Source organism: Drosophila albomicans, chromosome 3 (assembly GCF_009650485.2).
Source record: "Drosophila albomicans strain 15112-1751.03 chromosome 3, ASM965048v2, whole genome shotgun sequence".
Taxonomy (NCBI): Eukaryota; Metazoa; Arthropoda; class Insecta; order Diptera; family Drosophilidae; genus Drosophila; species Drosophila albomicans.
The window spans coordinates 2,999,989-3,016,417 of NC_047629.2; the positions used below are offsets into that span (position 1 = coordinate 2,999,989).

The 16,429-nt window shown below is 42.7% G+C and overlaps 8 protein-coding genes across 8 annotated transcripts; 5 read left to right on the forward strand and 3 right to left on the reverse strand.

The window, feature by feature from the left end:
* Positions 1-50: 50 nt before the first annotated feature.
* LOC117569439 (serine/threonine-protein kinase hippo) lies at positions 51-2,954 on the forward strand. The gene is made up of 2 exons (XM_034250602.2): positions 51-1,571; positions 1,629-2,954. Exons 1-2 carry the CDS (start codon positions 293-295, stop codon positions 2,399-2,401), a joined length of 2,052 nt encoding a protein of 683 aa, XP_034106493.1. The 5' UTR covers positions 51-292; the 3' UTR covers positions 2,402-2,954.
* Positions 2,955-3,149: 195 nt separating this feature from the next.
* Positions 3,150-5,213, reverse strand: LOC117572144 (rab proteins geranylgeranyltransferase component A). Its single transcript, XM_052005958.1, is given in 5 exon segments — positions 3,150-3,510; positions 3,512-3,613; positions 3,616-3,776; positions 3,835-4,902; positions 4,961-5,213. Coding segments are annotated over 5 exon segments (1,521 nt in total). The 5' UTR covers positions 5,010-5,213; the 3' UTR covers positions 3,150-3,369.
* Positions 5,214-5,305: 92 nt separating this feature from the next.
* LOC117572145 (PSME3-interacting protein) lies at positions 5,306-6,310 on the forward strand. The gene is made up of 3 exons (XM_034254785.2): positions 5,306-5,590; positions 5,646-5,806; positions 5,871-6,310. Exons 1-3 carry the CDS (start codon positions 5,395-5,397, stop codon positions 6,228-6,230), a joined length of 717 nt encoding a protein of 238 aa, XP_034110676.1. The 5' UTR covers positions 5,306-5,394; the 3' UTR covers positions 6,231-6,310.
* On the reverse strand, positions 6,218-8,590 carry LOC117572143 (nucleolar GTP-binding protein 2). Its single transcript, XM_034254783.2, has 3 exons — positions 8,279-8,590; positions 7,539-8,217; positions 6,218-7,484 (listed from the first exon to the last, which is right to left on the reverse strand). The coding sequence occupies exons 1-3, from the start codon at positions 8,486-8,488 to the stop codon at positions 6,325-6,327; spliced, it is 2,049 nt and encodes a 682-aa protein (XP_034110674.1). The 5' UTR covers positions 8,489-8,590; the 3' UTR covers positions 6,218-6,324.
* A 539-nt stretch (positions 8,591-9,129) lies between these two features.
* LOC117572142 (E3 ubiquitin-protein ligase SH3RF1) lies at positions 9,130-13,436 on the forward strand. The gene is made up of 7 exons (XM_034254782.2): positions 9,130-9,328; positions 9,487-9,669; positions 9,734-9,842; positions 9,921-11,652; positions 11,714-11,875; positions 11,939-12,217; positions 12,550-13,436. Exons 2-7 carry the CDS (start codon positions 9,556-9,558, stop codon positions 12,722-12,724), a joined length of 2,571 nt encoding a protein of 856 aa, XP_034110673.1. The 5' UTR covers positions 9,130-9,328; positions 9,487-9,555; the 3' UTR covers positions 12,725-13,436.
* On the reverse strand, positions 13,236-13,754 carry LOC117572148 (cytochrome b-c1 complex subunit 10). The gene is made up of 2 exons (XM_034254788.2): positions 13,599-13,754; positions 13,236-13,442 (listed from the first exon to the last, which is right to left on the reverse strand). Exons 1-2 carry the CDS (start codon positions 13,649-13,651, stop codon positions 13,322-13,324), a joined length of 174 nt encoding a protein of 57 aa, XP_034110679.1. The 5' UTR covers positions 13,652-13,754; the 3' UTR covers positions 13,236-13,321.
* A 59-nt stretch (positions 13,755-13,813) lies between these two features.
* Positions 13,814-14,335, forward strand: LOC117572147 (uncharacterized). The gene is made up of 2 exons (XM_034254787.2): positions 13,814-14,015; positions 14,092-14,335. The coding sequence occupies exons 1-2, from the start codon at positions 13,905-13,907 to the stop codon at positions 14,185-14,187; spliced, it is 207 nt and encodes a 68-aa protein (XP_034110678.1). The 5' UTR covers positions 13,814-13,904; the 3' UTR covers positions 14,188-14,335.
* A 212-nt stretch (positions 14,336-14,547) lies between these two features.
* Positions 14,548-16,373, forward strand: LOC117572146 (ras-related protein Rab-4B). Its single transcript, XM_034254786.2, has 4 exons — positions 14,548-14,792; positions 14,856-14,936; positions 15,100-15,432; positions 15,495-16,373. Exons 1-4 carry the CDS (start codon positions 14,777-14,779, stop codon positions 15,704-15,706), a joined length of 642 nt encoding a protein of 213 aa, XP_034110677.1. The 5' UTR covers positions 14,548-14,776; the 3' UTR covers positions 15,707-16,373.
* Positions 16,374-16,429: the final 56 nt, after the last annotated feature.

Genomic DNA, 16,429 nt, shown 5'->3' on the forward strand with positions numbered 1-16,429 from the left:
TAGTATATTTGCTAGTATATTTTGCAAAACAGAGTGGTATATTTTGAAGTTGAATTTGCGGTCACGCTGCTGTTCTTCTGGCGAGCGAATAAAGAACAAATGTGTGTGAAAAAATGTCGATTTAAATTGGCAATTAATTATCGTAGCACACGTAGCATCCGTGTTAATTGAAGGCTACAACAATACGCGACGTGCAAACACATTGTACAGGACTCAACCGAACGCATATGCAAGAACACCGCCAAGGTCTAAAATAAGTTGAACCACAACAGACTGCAATAGCAACAGCAACATGTCTTCCAATTCAAATGGCAATGGCGAGCTAAAGAAATTGTCGGAGGAGTCGCTGCTGCAACCGCCGGAAAAGGTGTTTGACATCATGTACAAACTCGGTGAAGGCAGCTACGGCTCCGTCTACAAGGCGCTACACAAGGAAAGTAGCTCCATTGTGGCCATCAAATTGGTGCCGGTCGAATCTGATCTGCACGAGATTATAAAGGAGATATCGATTATGCAACAGTGCGATTCACCCTATGTAGTTCGCTACTATGGCTCCTACTTTAAACAGTATGATTTATGGATCTGCATGGAATACTGCGGTGCCGGCAGCGTTTCCGATATTATGCGGCTGCGCAAAAAGACGTTGACCGAGGACGAGATAGCTACCATACTATCGGACACGCTCAAGGGTCTAGTGTATTTACATCTGCGCCGCAAGATCCATCGCGACATCAAAGCTGCCAATATACTGCTCAATACCGAAGGCTATGCCAAGCTGGCGGACTTCGGAGTCGCCGGCCAGTTGACGGACACGATGGCCAAGCGGAACACAGTGATTGGGACGCCCTTCTGGATGGCGCCCGAGGTCATTGAGGAGATTGGCTACGATTGTGTGGCCGACATCTGGTCACTAGGCATCACAGCACTAGAAATGGCCGAGGGCAAGCCCCCGTACGGCGATATACATCCAATGCGTGCTATTTTCATGATACCACAAAAGCCGCCGCCGTCGTTTCGTGAGCCGGATCGCTGGAGCACCGAGTTCATAGACTTTGTAAGCAAGTGTCTGGTAAAGGACCCAGATGAGCGTGCCACAGCTACCGAGCTGCTAGAACATGAATTCATACGCAATGCCAAGCATCGCAGCATACTGAAAACCATGCTAGAGGAAACGTGTGCCATACGGGAGCAACAGCGCGCCAATCGGGCAGCAGGAGTTACCATGAGCCAGGCCAAAAGTCTGGCCACCCAGGAATCTGGGTTAATACTGCAAGAAGAGGAGACCGAATTCAATTCAGGCACGGTGAAAACGTTCATCGATGATCCCGGCACATTAGTGCCAGAGAAGTTCAATGAATATCAACAGACATCGGCGTCAGATGCCACCATGATTGCCCATCCCGAGCAGGAGATGGACGAAGGCACTTTGGGCCCAGGAGGCATACGTGGCGGCTTGGCCAAGGCGGCAGCGAAGGCAGCAACAGCAGCCGCACCCGGTGGCAGCAGTACTTCTGCAGCGGATGTGGCAGCAGTGGATAGCGGCACAATGGTTGAATTGGAGTCGAATCTGGGTAAGGGAACACAAATTGTTCGCTTAACGCATTTAATTCAATTACTTTAATTTGCAGGCACCATGGTTATCAACTCGGATTCGGATGATTCCACGACTGCTAAAAGAAATGATGATCAGAAGCCGCGTTATCGCTATCGTCCACAGTTCCTCGATCACTTTGAGCGCAAAAATGCTGGCGATGCTCGCGCTGATGACAAATCAGCGACCACGCCTACTGAGTATTCGCCTGCAGCAGTTGAGCAACAACTACAACAGCAGCAGCAACAACAGCAGCAGCAACAACAACAGCAGCAGCAAGAGCAGCTACACATGGCAAGCGGAGCAAACGATGCCAACAATTGGGAGCACAATATGGAAATGCAATTCCAGCAAATCTCACAAATCAATCAGTATGGCTTGCAGCAGCATCAACAACAACAGCAGCAGCAACAGCACTTGCTCATGGCTTATCCGCTGATGAACGAGCAGCTGATTGCGCTCAACAATCAGCAGAATTTACTGCGCAACAATGTAACGCCGCAGCAGCAACAACAGGCAGCTGGTGGTGCATCAGCAGCGGCTGGAGTAGTGGCACAACCGCCGCCCGCATATCAGCATCAACATTTGCACACACAATCGCATGCGTATGTGGAGGGAGAGTTTGAGTTTCTCAAGTTTCTTACCTTTGACGATCTGAACCAAAGGCTGAGCAACATCGATCACGAAATGGAGCTGGAGATTGAGCAGCTGAATAAGAAATATAATGCCAAACGACAGCCCATTGTCGATGCAATGAATGCGAAACGCAAACGCCAACAGAATATCAATAATAATCTGATTAAGATATAGGCAAAGAAAGCACGCTAAACAACAAACACAACATTAACAATTTCATGAACTGAATGAAAGAAGCAAGCAGCTGATATTGAAGTGAAACGAGAACATAAAAGCTTTATTGTAAAATGCACTGCACTACATACATTATATATACATAATATTATTGTGGATTAGAGACACTAACTAATTACGAATATGCACGGCTTTTTTGTCTCGTCTCGACTCGTTTTTGTGTTTTTCTGTTGGCTTGAGTATAAATTCGAATAGTGGCATATCTAAAACAGTCATCTAACAATTAGATGGTAACCACTCTCAGCCTAAACTATTCTTCAACTCTTTTATTTGTAATACATTTATCTCAACTGCCCCAGAGCCTGCTCCTGTATAACCTTAAGACTTAATTGGTACGTTCTTCCTTGTTAACTTTACGATTGAGTTAGAAATTGTTTTTTCAACTAATTTACTCATTACATGTTTGTGCTTTACCATTTTCGTTTACTTTTAATTTAACAGTTATTCGACATCAATCAATTGTAGTGCATCACATTAACAAAAAAAAAAACAACTAAGAAAAAAAAAATGCATAGGAAACCATCAAGCAATAAATTTTTATATTACGTATTGGAATGCATATTTTTCGAAAGAATATATATTTCACACATACAAAACACTCACATATATAAACATATACACAAATATATATAGATATATATATATATATATATATATATATATACATATATAGTAACTTAGAGTTTATATAAATAATTTACACAATAAATATATAAAAAGAGAACAAAATATGCAAAAAGAAACTTATACTAAAAAACATTAGTCCTGCATACAATTTCAATTGTCCAAACAAAAGTATATATGTATCTGATGATATTTTAGTGTGTATATAGATTTCTGATCATTTCATATTTTTTGATTACAATAAAGTGATGATAATGAAACTGCTATCCAATAGAAATGAACGACTATTCAGCAATATCCATATCCTGTGCTGCCTGTTGCAAATCATGCAACTGAGCGCGCAAGTCATCCGGCAGACTGTGCTCATTTAACGCACTCGGATCCTCGCCATCGACGACTATCTCCTCCGGATCAGGAGCGCGGGGGTAAAAACTCTGCATCTACGTACAACTTGCCAAAGATTTCCCGAGCATTGGCAATGGCAGCATCATAGTCCAGCTCATAGCTGGGCGGCGCTGTGCAGTAAATAGGCGTGGTAAGGCAGCATTTGTGGTAACTGGTGCAGCTATAGTAAAGTAAGCGCTATAGATGAGTTGTTGTGGTGTCTGTGCTCCAAAGAGCAGCTCGACGAAAGGCGCCAGATCAGCAGCAGGATCGTCACTGCTAGCGGACGTGGTTAAATGAAATATATCTGCAAAGAGTAATTAATTAATAGTTGTAAGTGTATTGCACTACACTACACTGCTTACAAAGTCCTTCGGGGCAGGTACCAGAATAGTGAGATAATTGGATGAGGAACGCTTCGTGTTGTCCATCGGGCGTTAGTAGTCGCAGCAAGTTGACGCCTCCACCACCCTTATTGAGATCCTCGCCTCCCAATGGACTGCTGGCAATCAGCAAACCACGTGAGATATGAGCACGTACCTCGCTCTGCAGCTGGTCCAAAGGAACTTGTCCGGGTGCACAGACCACTTGCTTGGCACGCAGCGTTTTGCCCGCACTGCTTAGCAGCAACTCATTTGTGCTATCTTCCACTGTGATGCGATCAACGCTACGTTTTAGACAATAGATGCCGCCATAAACGGCGCACAGCCGGCAAAAGCATTGTGGCAATTCGCCGCATCCGTACATGGGAAACAGAAAAGGCGTGTTGCCATAACGACCCAAGCTGTCCAAGAAACGCTGGGTGCGCTGCATGCCTTCCTCAAAACTGGTGTTGGGCGTACACATGGCAATGGACTGCATAACACAGGTGGCAATCTTGTCAGTCACTCGTTGTGCCTGCAAATATTCCAGAAAAGTTCGTCCTCGAAAAGCGAGCGAGTCCTCATTGCATTTATCTTCGCCATAGTCGTTGCAGGCAGTTAGGAACTTCATCAACAGCCGCTTCTCCACAATACTCAGGGTCTTGGTATTGAAGACATCGCTGCGCGAACAAGGCACTGAGACAAGTTCGTTGTTATACCACATGCAGACATGATCCAAGGCACGGAATTCTGCATAACGACAGATGTTGGATTTGATCAATAACTGTACTAGCTCGCCAGCCGAGTATGCCACTCGTGGGCACAGGTCCAAACTGAATCTACGTGATTTCTCCAGCAGTTTTTCCCGTGTCCAAGACGCACTTTCCTCACAGGAATCATGCCATGTGAAGCGTCCATTGCGCACCATTGTGTTTGACTGCTGCAGCAGCGTGTTTAATGCATCCAGATTGAAAGAGCTCCACACATCGCCATAGTATTCATTTAGATCGATGTGCAGCACGGTTTTGCCAATGCGACTGGCAGCAGCTGCAATACAAGACTCCGTGAAGCCTATAAAGAGATCAAATGACTCATCGTTGGGTTGAAGAGTTTAAAGGCGTGTTCTCACCTGTGCCAATAACGACTAAATCGAATTGATCTGGTAGATCATCCGACATGGTAGCTGCTATTTAGTTGAAGTAATGCAAGTTATACAAATTAAATGCACAAGTTCTTGGTTTTGATTGTACTCAAGCAATCCCAGCTGTTATCTTGTTTTGCGTAGTATGCTGTTGAGACACTAATCGATAACAATTTATTTAAAAGTGCAAAAAGAAAAAAAATAATTGGATAATGCAAAGCGAGAGACAATTACTTTTCCTTTTTAACCAGTCACTAGAAATAAAGCTATTTATTTAAATAATTATTTGCATTTAGCGCTTGTATTCTCAACAAAATAATCGATATAAATTGTCGCTACGTTTTCTAACACTAGGCAGCGACAACACATTTCTGAAGCAGCAGCTACTTTGTTGAAAACCTTTCGTAAATAAATAAATAATAATGAGTTCCGGATTTGTAACTGAATCCGAAGCGGCCGAGGCACGTAAGCGTCGTCAGGAAGAGTGGGAACGAGTGAGACAACCGGACGATCCCCTAGAAAGACCAGAGGAGCCCTACGACGGACGTTCGCTCTACGAGCGATTGAAGGAGCAAAAAACCAAAAAGGACATGGAATACGAGGAAGCGCATAAACTTAGTGAGTACAACAAATCACCAATGAAATTCGAACTAATTTTAATCCAAATCCACAGAGAATCTAATACGCGGTCTGGACGATGATGAGGTGCAGTTCCTCGAGCTCGTCGATGCTCATAAAATGAATGCCGAGCGACAGCAAATGCGCGATGAGGAATTCGAATTAAAAGACTTTCGTAATCGAGTTGAGAAGCTGCAGGAAGAGAGTGTTGACAAGGTAAAGCGCATTCAGTTCTTTAGTTACCATTCCCGTCAGTTCCCTTTCTATAATGCATCCACAGAAACTGCAGGCGGAGATCAAAACCACATCCAAATCTATTGGCGTTGCATCGACGACGCGGAATACTCAAAAATCATTGCTGGGACAAGGCATAAAACGCCGAAATGGAGAAGTACCAACAACCAGCAAAGTGGCAAAACTGGAACAAACAGCCGTCAGCTCAACTGAAACCACAAATGCTACGCAACATGAAATGGGCGGACTCAGATGCATTGCCATATTGCCTGGTATTGGATCTTATACCGAATCGAGCGACTCGGAGGCAAGCACGGATACCGATGATCTGGATCAGGATAAAAACAGTCTAGTGGACTTGTGTGGTCGCAAGATAATCAAAAAGAAGCAATGTGCTACTGAATGATCAGTTTATTGGCGATTCTTACTAATTAATGCGTAGTGTTTTCTTCAACGAAATATATAACCTAGGAATTAAAAACATTGTGTGGTCCATTGTGTTATGTATCCTTTTTCTTGTTGCGATTGCGATTCTTCACATTGGTCGTTTCATAGAAGTTGCTGCCAATCTTCTTACGCTTTTGGCTACGTTCCAGCGCCCGCTTCTGCTTAGCATTGAGACGTGGCGCCTTCGCACTAGGACCATCGTCATCGCTGTCATCATCATTGTCGGAATCACCAGGTTGCACTTTGGCAACCCGGAATTTCCCAGATGATGTGATGGCCAACTGTTGCGGCTTCTTAGCCTTGGCTTTCTTGTGCACCACACGCTGCAAATCATCGTTGTACTCATCCTCAGAGTAGAAGTCACTAGCACCATCACTTGAATTTTCAGCCTCGTTCTCAGGATTAACAAGACGCGCCTTCTTGCGAGCTGCTCGCTCCTGCTTCTGTTGCTCCAACAGCTCTAAATCGATGTGATCTAGTTCACGCTCATCCTGCTGCTCATACTCCAGACCCACGCGAATTTTGCGGAAATCTTGTATCTGTTTAAACTCGCGTGCCTTTTTCACCGATTCGCTTACAAACGTAGGCGCCTCCGACTTAGCATCCGCATCTTCTTCGGCAGCAACAGCGTCAGTATCAGCTGCGGCAGTTTCCTCCTCGCTCGATTTGCCTTCTTGTGATTTGGGTATCGCAAAGCCTTCAGGTGGCACATAGAATGGCAGCTTGCCACGCTGCCAATCGTTCAGCACCATGCGAGCCGTGACTGTGACATCTGGTTCGCCACCTTTAAGCAATTTGCCAGTCTTCTTGGCCAACTGCTCGAGGAAGTGTGTGGACGTCGTCCAGCTGTCGATTTTGTAGTTCTTGGCAATGTATTCGCTTCGCACACGTTGTAATACAGTCTCCACATAGTCCTCGGGATTGGTGACCAACTCCACACGCACCACACCTTTCAGCACCTTTTCGGTGTCGGTTTCAGCCGAGGGATAAACGACTCCAGGACAATCAATGAGGAATATGCGCTTCATTAGAGTTATGTATTGCCAGACTTTGGTTTCGCCAGCAATTGGCGCTACATTGCAGACCTTTTTGGAGCGCAGTGCATTGATGACCGATGATTTGCCTACATTAGGATATCCAATAAAGCCAACGCTGATCTGTTTTTTATCCATGTGAAGTTTGCCCAACTGGCGGAACAAGTTGATCAAAGCACCTGTTAAATGATTGTGTTAATTAAATTGTTAGCTTAACGTTACTAAAGTCTTACCTTTGCCAAAAGGATGCTGCAGTGAAGCATGGAAGGCAATGGTGGGGTACTCTGCACTTAGGATGGCCACCCACCGCTGTGTCACCCACACTGGCACCAAATCTACCTTGTTCAGTATGAAGAACAGATGTTTGTGTGGCTTCTCTTTTCGCAGAAACTCCTCAATGTACTTGGAACGTGTGCCCATGGGATCGCGTGCATCCAGAACCTGCAGCAGTACATCGGAGGCATCCACAACCTTGTGCAACTCATTCCAAATACGCTTGCTCTGACCCGCACCAAATACCCAATCACGCACTGCCTTCTTTTCACCTGTGTCCTCGCGAATAAGATCCACATCTTTTGTGGAATCATATTGCTCAGCTTGTTCGTCGGCTGCACGGCTCAAATCCTCCAGATCGCGTACCTTGAGGCTAACACGTTTTCGTTGCTTCTTTGGTCCGAAGACGCTATCAAAGCTCTCAGTGTCCAGCAGATGCACACGTTGGTATTTGGAGGCCTCGTTGAGCAGCGTTACAGGCAATTGTGAGGGTTTCATTATCACCTGATAGGGATCCTTGACAGCCTTGCCAATCTCATCCTGGAACTTTTGCAGTGCATTCTGGGATATGACGCGTGAATTGCTGAACCATTTGGGTGTAGGTTCCACACGTGCCATTGTTCCAGCCGGCAGGCGACCCTATAAGTGCATCAAGTGATCATGACTACTGTAGTTCCTGAATAGATGGTTCGTGACTTACCTGGAAGGGCGCGGGAGTTAGAATTTTACCAGTGCGATCTCGCTTGGCCTTGAAATTGCGATACATCTGCAGGCGCTTGATAGTGCCTTTGGTTCTCGGGTGTGCGACACCTTTGAGTCCACTTTTGGGCCTCTCTGGATTCATGGAGTGATTGGAATGGTTGAATCCCTGGGTCCGGGGCTTGCCCGGTGTGCTGCGTACTTTTGGCATTTTTGTTTTGTTGTAATTTACGTGCGTTTAGGACAATTGAACTGCTGCTCTCACAGCACGCACGAATCAAAACAAACACGTTCCGCTGTAAAAAGAAAGGTTAGGTTTCACGATAACACTGTAGTCAAATTATATGGTCATCGTTATTTGTTATCGATACCATTTAAAATTTATATCATATTGCCGTAATTGCTACGCACTTATCAAGCGGTTCTAGGCAGCAATTATTAGAAATCGTACAACAAATATCAATTTATAATTCTACTATTTCGATCCGTAAATAAATACGACATGATACGACAATCGTCCAATTCAAATATTTCGATGATTTCTTTAAGAAGGTTGCCATACGAATGTAAAAAAAGATCTGGCCACGCTACGCTGAACGCCAATAGGCATAAATATAGATGCGATGTAAATAATATATATCTCCCTCCAGATTGCATTTAGAAATAACAATAATGCTTATAGAAACATTGAGAGATACTATGCGTTAATATTTAAGAAACATAAGTCAGAGTTTGTTCACCAAGCTATGACTACGCCAAATTTGTTCAAAGTCAACTTAAAAAGTGTTCATATTCAAGTGATTTGAAGTGTGGCTTAGAAGCAAGCTGGTTTAAGTCCGTGTCCGTGTCCGTGTGCAAGTGTATGCATATTTGTAGTTGTTAATTTCAATAATGGCCACGAGCTGCACGCTAGCTGCATTTAATAAATTTAATCTCATAACTGTGCTTTTTGTTTAGTTAAAAACAAAAGAGTAAACATGTAACTTATAAGTGCAACAGTTCAAAGTAGTTTTTAGTGGTATATCAATGAGATTCAGATATACAAACGGATGTACGTACATATGTATTTCACAAGCTACATCTTTGGAGCGTATTGTGTGTGTATGTGTAGAACGAGTGTGTGCGTGTGCTTTTTGGAATGTTGCTTTGCACGAAATTCAAACTGTGACCATCCTTGAGATTTTTTCTCTTTTTTGTTTTGTGATGCAGAGATAGGCGAATAAAGAGGGCAAAAAAGGGCAAATAATTATGCAAAATTAAAACGAATACAACTGCAAAATGGATGAACACACACTGAATGACCTGTTGGAATGTTCCGTATGCCTCGAACGCTTGGACACCACTTCAAAGGTGCTACCATGTCAACACACCTTCTGTCGCAAGTGTCTGCTGGTAAGTAGCAAATATATAATATAATACGTCGACTTTTATTGTAATTATTCCATTTCCCACATAGGACATCGTGGCCAGTCAGCACAAATTGCGTTGCCCCGAATGTCGCGTATTGGTGAATTGCCGTATTGACGAGCTGCCGCCAAACGTTTTGCTAATGCGAATCTTAGAAGGTAAGTTTATTTATATAATGCGCATGTGTAGGCAGCAATTGTGGGCAGTACCAACTAATAGTTAATCTCTCTTGTCAGGCATGAAACAAACTGCTGGTAAAAATGACAAAACCGAAGATTTGGCGCAGACAAACGCAAGCAGAACGCAGCCGGAAGTTGCACCTACACAGCAACAAGAACAACAGCAGCAGCTACTCCAACAGCAGCAGCAACAACAACAGCAGCAGCAACAACAACAAGCTGCAACTCGCCAAAAGCAGCGACGATTTCTATTGCCACACGCCTATGCGCTCTTCGATTTCGCCAGCAGCGAAGCCAGCGATTTAAAATTTAAGAAAGGCGACCTAATACTACTAAAGCAGCGCATCGATAACAACTGGTTCGTTGGTCAGGCGAATGGCCAGGAGGGCACATTTCCCATCAACTATGTTAAGGTCGCTGTCGCCTTGCCTATGCCCCAGTGCATTGCCATGTATGACTTCAAAATGGGACCGAGCGATGAGGAAGGCTGCTTGGAGTTCAAAAAGAGCACCGTCATCCATGTGTTGCGTCGCGTCGATCACAATTGGGCCGAGGGACGTATTGGTCAAACCATTGGCATCTTTCCTATTGCATTTGTCGAACTTAATGCGGCTGCAAAAAAGCTGCTAGACAGCGGAGCCACCAGTGCGCCGTCGCAGCCCTCTGTGCAATTGATGCAACTGCAGCAGCAACGTGCTTTGCCACCAGTGCCGCTAATCGATCCCACGCACATTACAAACGATTCCAGCACTGGCTCGTCAAACAGCAATTCATCGAACAACAGCAGCAGCAACTCCAGTTCCACCAGTAGTTCGAACAACTGTAGTCCTAATCACCAATCGCTGCCCAATACGCCGCAACATGTTGCTGCCGCTGCTGCAACTGTTTCAGCTGCAACAGTCGCTGGAGGCGGAGGTGGCTGTGGTTCGGTACGTTATCGGGATAAAGGGGCCAAGGAGAAAAGGCATTCATTAAACGCCCTGCTACAGTCAGCACCACTTAGTTTGATGCAAACTAACCGTCATTCTGCTGAAATTCTCAGTCTGCCACATGAACTAAATCGCTTAGAGTTAAGCTCCCAGGCAAATGCAGCCACAACAGCCACTATAACGCAGGCATCTCAGACATCTCGCGTACTGAAGACGCATGTACTTCAGCAACAGCTGCCGCCAACACTGCCATGGGGCTATCTGGCGTTGTTCCCCTATAAGCCAAGTCATGCCGATGAGCTGGAGCTGAAGAAAGGATGCGTTTACATTGTGACCGGACGCTGTGTGGATGGCTGGTTCAAAGGTAAGAACTGGCTGGACATTACTGGTGTCTTTCCGGGCAACTATTTGACGCCGTTACGCACACGAGATCAACAGCAGCTGATGCATCAATGGAAATTTGTGCCGCCATGCACAGAGATGAATGGGCCACCGGCTCAGTCACTCGACGTGCGTCTGAGCAACTTGCTACCTACGCAGCCACCAGATCTGCCTCCACGACAACAGCAGCAGCAACAGTTGCCGCAAACAACAAACACAACAACCAGTTGTTCTATGTGGACAAAGCCAGTGGAGGCGCTGTTCAGTCGCAAGTCAAGCGGCAGTGCTGAAAGCAAACCCGAGACTTCTTCAAGCAGTTCAGGTGCTGTTGGACTTATGCGACGCTTAACGCACATGAAAACGCGTTCAAAGTCACCGGGTGCTCCGCTACAGCAGCATCAGCAAGCAGCGCCCAAAGAAGCCCCAATTGCAACTGAAGCCATCGTCAAAGCGGAGCCACTGCATCCAGTGCATGTCAGGTACGTATTGCCAAAAGTTTTACATGCAATATCATTTATTTACCTGCTCTCCTTTGATCAGATCCGGCTCTTGTCCCAGTCAGTTGCAACAAAGTCAGCCTCTCAAAGAAACAACTCCAGCGACATCGAACGCCGGACAACAGTTTCAGCCGAATAGCAGCAACATTTCCTACGGATCGCAGCGCATCAAAAGCAACAACAAAGAGCGACCGCATTTGGTTTGGTGAGACTGCAATTTGGGTTCTTGTTGATTATGTTTCCTAATATTCCATTAATTCACTCGCAGTGCCAGGCAATCACTGGACGCAGCCACCTTTCGTAGCATGTACAATAACGCGGTGTCGCCGCCGCCATCAAGCCATACCCAAACCCAAACGCAGCTCCATGCTAATATGATCATTGCCCCAAATCATCGCAAGACTCAGAGCCTGGACGCGGGACATGTACTTTGTGCCAGCAACAGCAACAGTAATAGCAACAACAGCAATAGCAATGGCGGTATCATTTCTGAGGCAGCCATAAAGGCCAGTGCGACTACAAAATCGATGTACTGCACCCGAGAAAGGTTAGTACTAAATGTGAATAGATTTTATCTTTTCTCATATGACGTTTATGATGATTTTTCATTTATTTGCCTATTATAATATAATAATAATTACAATTGCTAATCAGATAGTTAAAATTAGACACAATTTAAAATGCACACCATTTACAAAATATTTTTTTTAATTTAAATTTAATTTAATTCATATTCATTTATTCATACAACTAGTAATGAGGGAGCTGCTAAGCTGCAATCAGAAAAAAAGACGAGGCTACACTTTTCTCTGAACCTTATATAATATCCATAACTTTTAATCTTACCGCGCCTAATAACACATTTTGTTTAATTCACAGCCGCTTTCGTTGCATTGTGCCGTATCCGCCGAACAGCGATATTGAATTGGAACTGCGCTTGGGAGATATCATCTATGTGCAGCGCAAGCAGAAGAATGGATGGTATAAAGGAACGCATGCGCGCACTCATAGGACTGGTTTATTTCCAGCTTCCTTTGTGGAACCGGATATTTAGCTTCTTTATTGCACATTCCTTAATGCATTCGTGGTGTGAAATTTCAAATTATACACTCACATTTGTCAAAATCCCCTTTAAAAATCGCCGGTCGATTTGTGCTTCCACAAATGTTCGAAGGTTTTCCAATATCTCCTTTAATCGCTTATGATCTTTTCGAAAAAGAACTTTTTTGTACATTTTTATACTGCGCTCGAATACGAATGCGATATTCTCTATTATGTAGTTTTTGATACGATTTTTAATCAAAAATAGGCATAAGCATACCTAATATTATATATACTGTGTACTTAAGATCATAATACTGTTTAATTAGTTAGTGAAATCGAACCAACGAACGAACCTGTCTCTTTGATCCAAACGTAGAGTTTGTACGTTTCCTTTGTACTCTAAATTAGACATAAGAAATTAACAAAAACAAACCTGTTATTCGTAGTAACTTGTACTTAAGTATACAAACAAGCATGCATTCGAATATTCATAATATTAAAATAAAACATATGCAAACTGATTATCGAGTTGAACTTATTTTATTCACGATTAATATCAACATGAATTAATCAAACGTATTTAACTAGTTCAAAGGAGTCGCCTCGTCTAGTCGCTCTTGTCGAACTTGGATCCGTAGATGGGCACGTATTGCAGCACCAATTTCCAGTCCGTGTAATAAAGGAGGGCCAAACCGGCCGCGCCACCGAATCCTGCGCCAGAACGAACGCTGACAACAAACGAAGGAATCAATTAACTTCAATCAACTTGTAATGATATTTGTCAGGTTTTGATTATGCAATGCAGATATTGCACGCCTCTTTACAAGGAGCCTGTTGTATCCGTACATTTCAATGTCATTTGACGCTAATTCAGATTTACTTACAAAGAGGTCGCAATTTCGGCGTGTTTCTTGCCAAAGGGTATGCGAAAAGCCATTTTCTTATATTTTTAACAAGTTTTCCGCAAATAAATATTCAGTGTCCGTCAGCAGTGTGGCTGTGTAGCAATACATTAAAAATGCCCTAGATAATAGGGTAACACATGGTAGAAATGTTGAAAAAATTCCATGCTAGGCAACCCTGTCATGTGGCGTACGTGAACTTCACGTCGTGAAGTCAACAGTTAGTCATCGTTTGCATTTGTTCATTTTTGTTGCGGATAAATAATTATTCAAGTTAAATCCAACACGATGAAGATAGCTATTTTTGGCGATTTGAATGTATTCGAACTGGCCATTCTGAGCAGTTTGATGCCATCTGTATTCATCTATTTGTGGACATTGATAACCGGTGACATTAAGGTAAGGAAACACTTTGAATCAGCTGATTATCCCCAGAATAATTTTTTGTTACAAATTTATTTACAAATGCATTCAGAACTTTGAGGACAGCAAGCGAGCTTATTCGGTGTACACTGCGAAGGACCCAATTAATTGTTATCAAAACTATGTAGAACCAAAAAAGGATTCATAAATGTAGTAACGATAAGATAAGATATTTGTTAAGGTTCTAAGAACATACATATGTATGTGTGTATGTACATATAATTTGTATTAAATATCCACTTGCATATCTGAACAACAAACACCTGTTAATTATAATTATAAATCATCCTGCCTAATGCGAGTTTCTTTTCGTTTAGTTGGGTACTAAAAAAATTAAATATTGCCGTAACAAACTGTTTTATTTCTTTTTCATTTAGCTGGAAGATTTTTAGTCTGACTAAACAAATGTTTGTGAAAACAAAAACCAGGGAACAAACCATTTTAAATAGTTCATTGCGCAGATTTTAGGTTTCAGTATATTTTGTAAGAATGTGGTATATTTGGGAAATCAAACTTGCGGCCACACGCATGAGAATACTTATTGCATGTGAACAACAACAGTTTTTAGTTAAAAACAATAAATAAGTTTTATTGAAATAGCGTGTGATTCTGACCTATAGAGCAAATATTCGTAGGCGAAACATAACTTTTAGCTCCAAAAATACGAGAAGAGCAAACAAAGACGCTGGCTACAGAGCGACAACTCAACAAAGAAATAAAGACGCAAATACAATAACATGTCTGAAACATACGGTCTGTCATCACGAAATAGAAATTAATTAGTAATTGAAATGTAATGTTTGCTCACCTTTATAGATTACCTGTTCAAATTTCTCATAATTGGTAGTGCTGGCAGTGGCAAAAGTTGTCTCTTGCATCATTTCATCGAAAGCAAATGTGAGTAGCTGAATTGCATTAAATGTATTTTTACATATATACATATGCAATCAAAGTGTTGTAGGGCTCTTGATACAGGGAGCTTCTATATATAATATACACATATGTATATTTTTCAAAGTAAGACTGTGTGTTAATTCAATCTTTCCATTCGATTCCGCAGTCAAGGACGATAGTTCACATACTATTGGCGTTGAGTTTGGTTCGCGGATTGTGAATGTTGGCGGCAAGTCAGTGAAGCTACAAATCTGGGACACAGCTGGACAGGAGAGATTCCGTTCGGTGACACGCTCTTATTATCGCGGAGCTGCTGGTGCACTGCTCGTCTATGACACAACGTCGCGTGATTCGTTCAATGCCCTGACCAATTGGCTAAATGATGCACGTACTCTGGCCAGTCCGAATATTGTCATTCTGCTGGTGGGTAATAAGAAGGATTTGGAAGAAGCACGAGACGTCACATTTCTTGAAGCCAGCAGCTTTGCCCAAGAAAATGGTGTGTACAGATGAATATTTGCTTGTAACTATTTGTATTTGAAGTGTGCAACTATTTCCCAGAGCTGATCTTCTTGGAGACTAGTGCGAAAACGGGTGAGAATGTTGAGGAGGCCTTTCTTAAGTGCTCAAAAACCATACTGGCGAAGATCGAAACCGGTGAACTGGATCCTGAGCGCATTGGGAGTGGCATTCAATACGGCGGTGCTGCGTTGCGCAATTTGCAAACGAGGCAGCGAAGCATTAACAAACCTGACTGCACCTGTCGTGTATAAGGTCGGAGTAAAAGTTTTAATAGAAAGTTAAATCAAGGATTGGCATGTAGGCAAGATAGATCATTAACTTTGTATTAGTTTAGGCGACGCTTATTAATCTCATTTATTCTATAGCTACTTGATACGAGACCGCATTATCCTTAGTTTTGTTTTATATATTTGTGTACTTTGTGAGTGTCGCTTCTCTTTTAACATTTTTAATGAAGGCTTCGTTTTAATTAGAATCGAATTGGTTAAAACTTGAAAGTATTTGGAGTCAGCAGTGCAATTTATATATCATTCCAAAATATTAATTCGATTTTTCTCATGATTTTTAATTGATGACTTAAATTCATATGCTGAATTAATTGTACAACTTTTTCATTGTTACTTATGTATGTAAATTGTAAGCACTTTTATTATAATTATTATTATTGTAACCAGTGGCGGGCCAATTAACAACGATTATCGACTAGCATCTGGAAAAATATCAAAGTCCGGTAGTGACGTATAACAAACCAAATGAGTCATTACCGGATGTAAAAAAAAAAATTTAAAAAGAAGAATAATGCGCCCAGCATTTTGTAAATAAGCAATGTCAACCTCGGCGCTGACAATGCAAGATGTAAAGAAATTTAAACAATTATATGCACGCGGTTAATAAAAACGCAATCATTAATAAGCGAAAGTTCTTTGAATTTCTTATTAGTTACAGGGCTGGGATATGTTTAGCAAAAATGTAAT

Coding starts and splice junctions, on each gene's coding strand:
- LOC117569439 (XM_034250602.2), top strand. CDS start 293: ATGTCTTCCAATTCAAATGGCAATGGCGAGCTAAAGAAATTGTCGGAG. Junction 1,572..1,628: donor TGAATTGGAGTCGAATCTGG/GTAAGGGAACAC, acceptor TTTAATTTGCAG/GCACCATGGTTATCAACTCG.
- LOC117572142 (XM_034254782.2), top strand. CDS start 9,556: ATGGATGAACACACACTGAATGACCTGTTGGAATGTTCCGTATGCCTC. Junction 11,653..11,713: donor CTGCATCCAGTGCATGTCAG/GTACGTATTGCC, acceptor TCCTTTGATCAG/ATCCGGCTCTTGTCCCAGTC. Junction 11,876..11,938: donor GAGCGACCGCATTTGGTTTG/GTGAGACTGCAA, acceptor ATTCACTCGCAG/TGCCAGGCAATCACTGGACG.
- LOC117572143 (XM_034254783.2), bottom strand. CDS start 8,488: ATGCCAAAAGTACGCAGCACACCGGGCAAGCCCCGGACCCAGGGATTC. Junction 8,218..8,278: donor TAACTCCCGCGCCCTTCCAG/GTAAGTCACGAA, acceptor ATGCACTTATAG/GGTCGCCTGCCGGCTGGAAC. Junction 7,485..7,538: donor GCAGCATCCTTTTGGCAAAG/GTAAGACTTTAG, acceptor ATCATTTAACAG/GTGCTTTGATCAACTTGTTC.
- LOC117572145 (XM_034254785.2), top strand. CDS start 5,395: ATGAGTTCCGGATTTGTAACTGAATCCGAAGCGGCCGAGGCACGTAAG. Junction 5,591..5,645: donor CGAGGAAGCGCATAAACTTA/GTGAGTACAACA, acceptor CCAAATCCACAG/AGAATCTAATACGCGGTCTG. Junction 5,807..5,870: donor AGGAAGAGAGTGTTGACAAG/GTAAAGCGCATT, acceptor ATGCATCCACAG/AAACTGCAGGCGGAGATCAA.
- LOC117572146 (XM_034254786.2), top strand. Junction 14,937..15,099: donor TCATTTCATCGAAAGCAAAT/GTGAGTAGCTGA, acceptor TCGATTCCGCAG/TCAAGGACGATAGTTCACAT. Junction 15,433..15,494: donor CAGCTTTGCCCAAGAAAATG/GTGTGTACAGAT, acceptor ACTATTTCCCAG/AGCTGATCTTCTTGGAGACT.
- LOC117572147 (XM_034254787.2), top strand. CDS start 13,905: ATGAAGATAGCTATTTTTGGCGATTTGAATGTATTCGAACTGGCCATT. Junction 14,016..14,091: donor TGATAACCGGTGACATTAAG/GTAAGGAAACAC, acceptor AAATGCATTCAG/AACTTTGAGGACAGCAAGCG.
- LOC117572148 (XM_034254788.2), bottom strand. CDS start 13,651: ATGGCTTTTCGCATACCCTTTGGCAAGAAACACGCCGAAATTGCGACC. Junction 13,443..13,598: donor GCCGAAATTGCGACCTCTTT/GTAAGTAAATCT, acceptor GTTTGTTGTCAG/CGTTCGTTCTGGCGCAGGAT.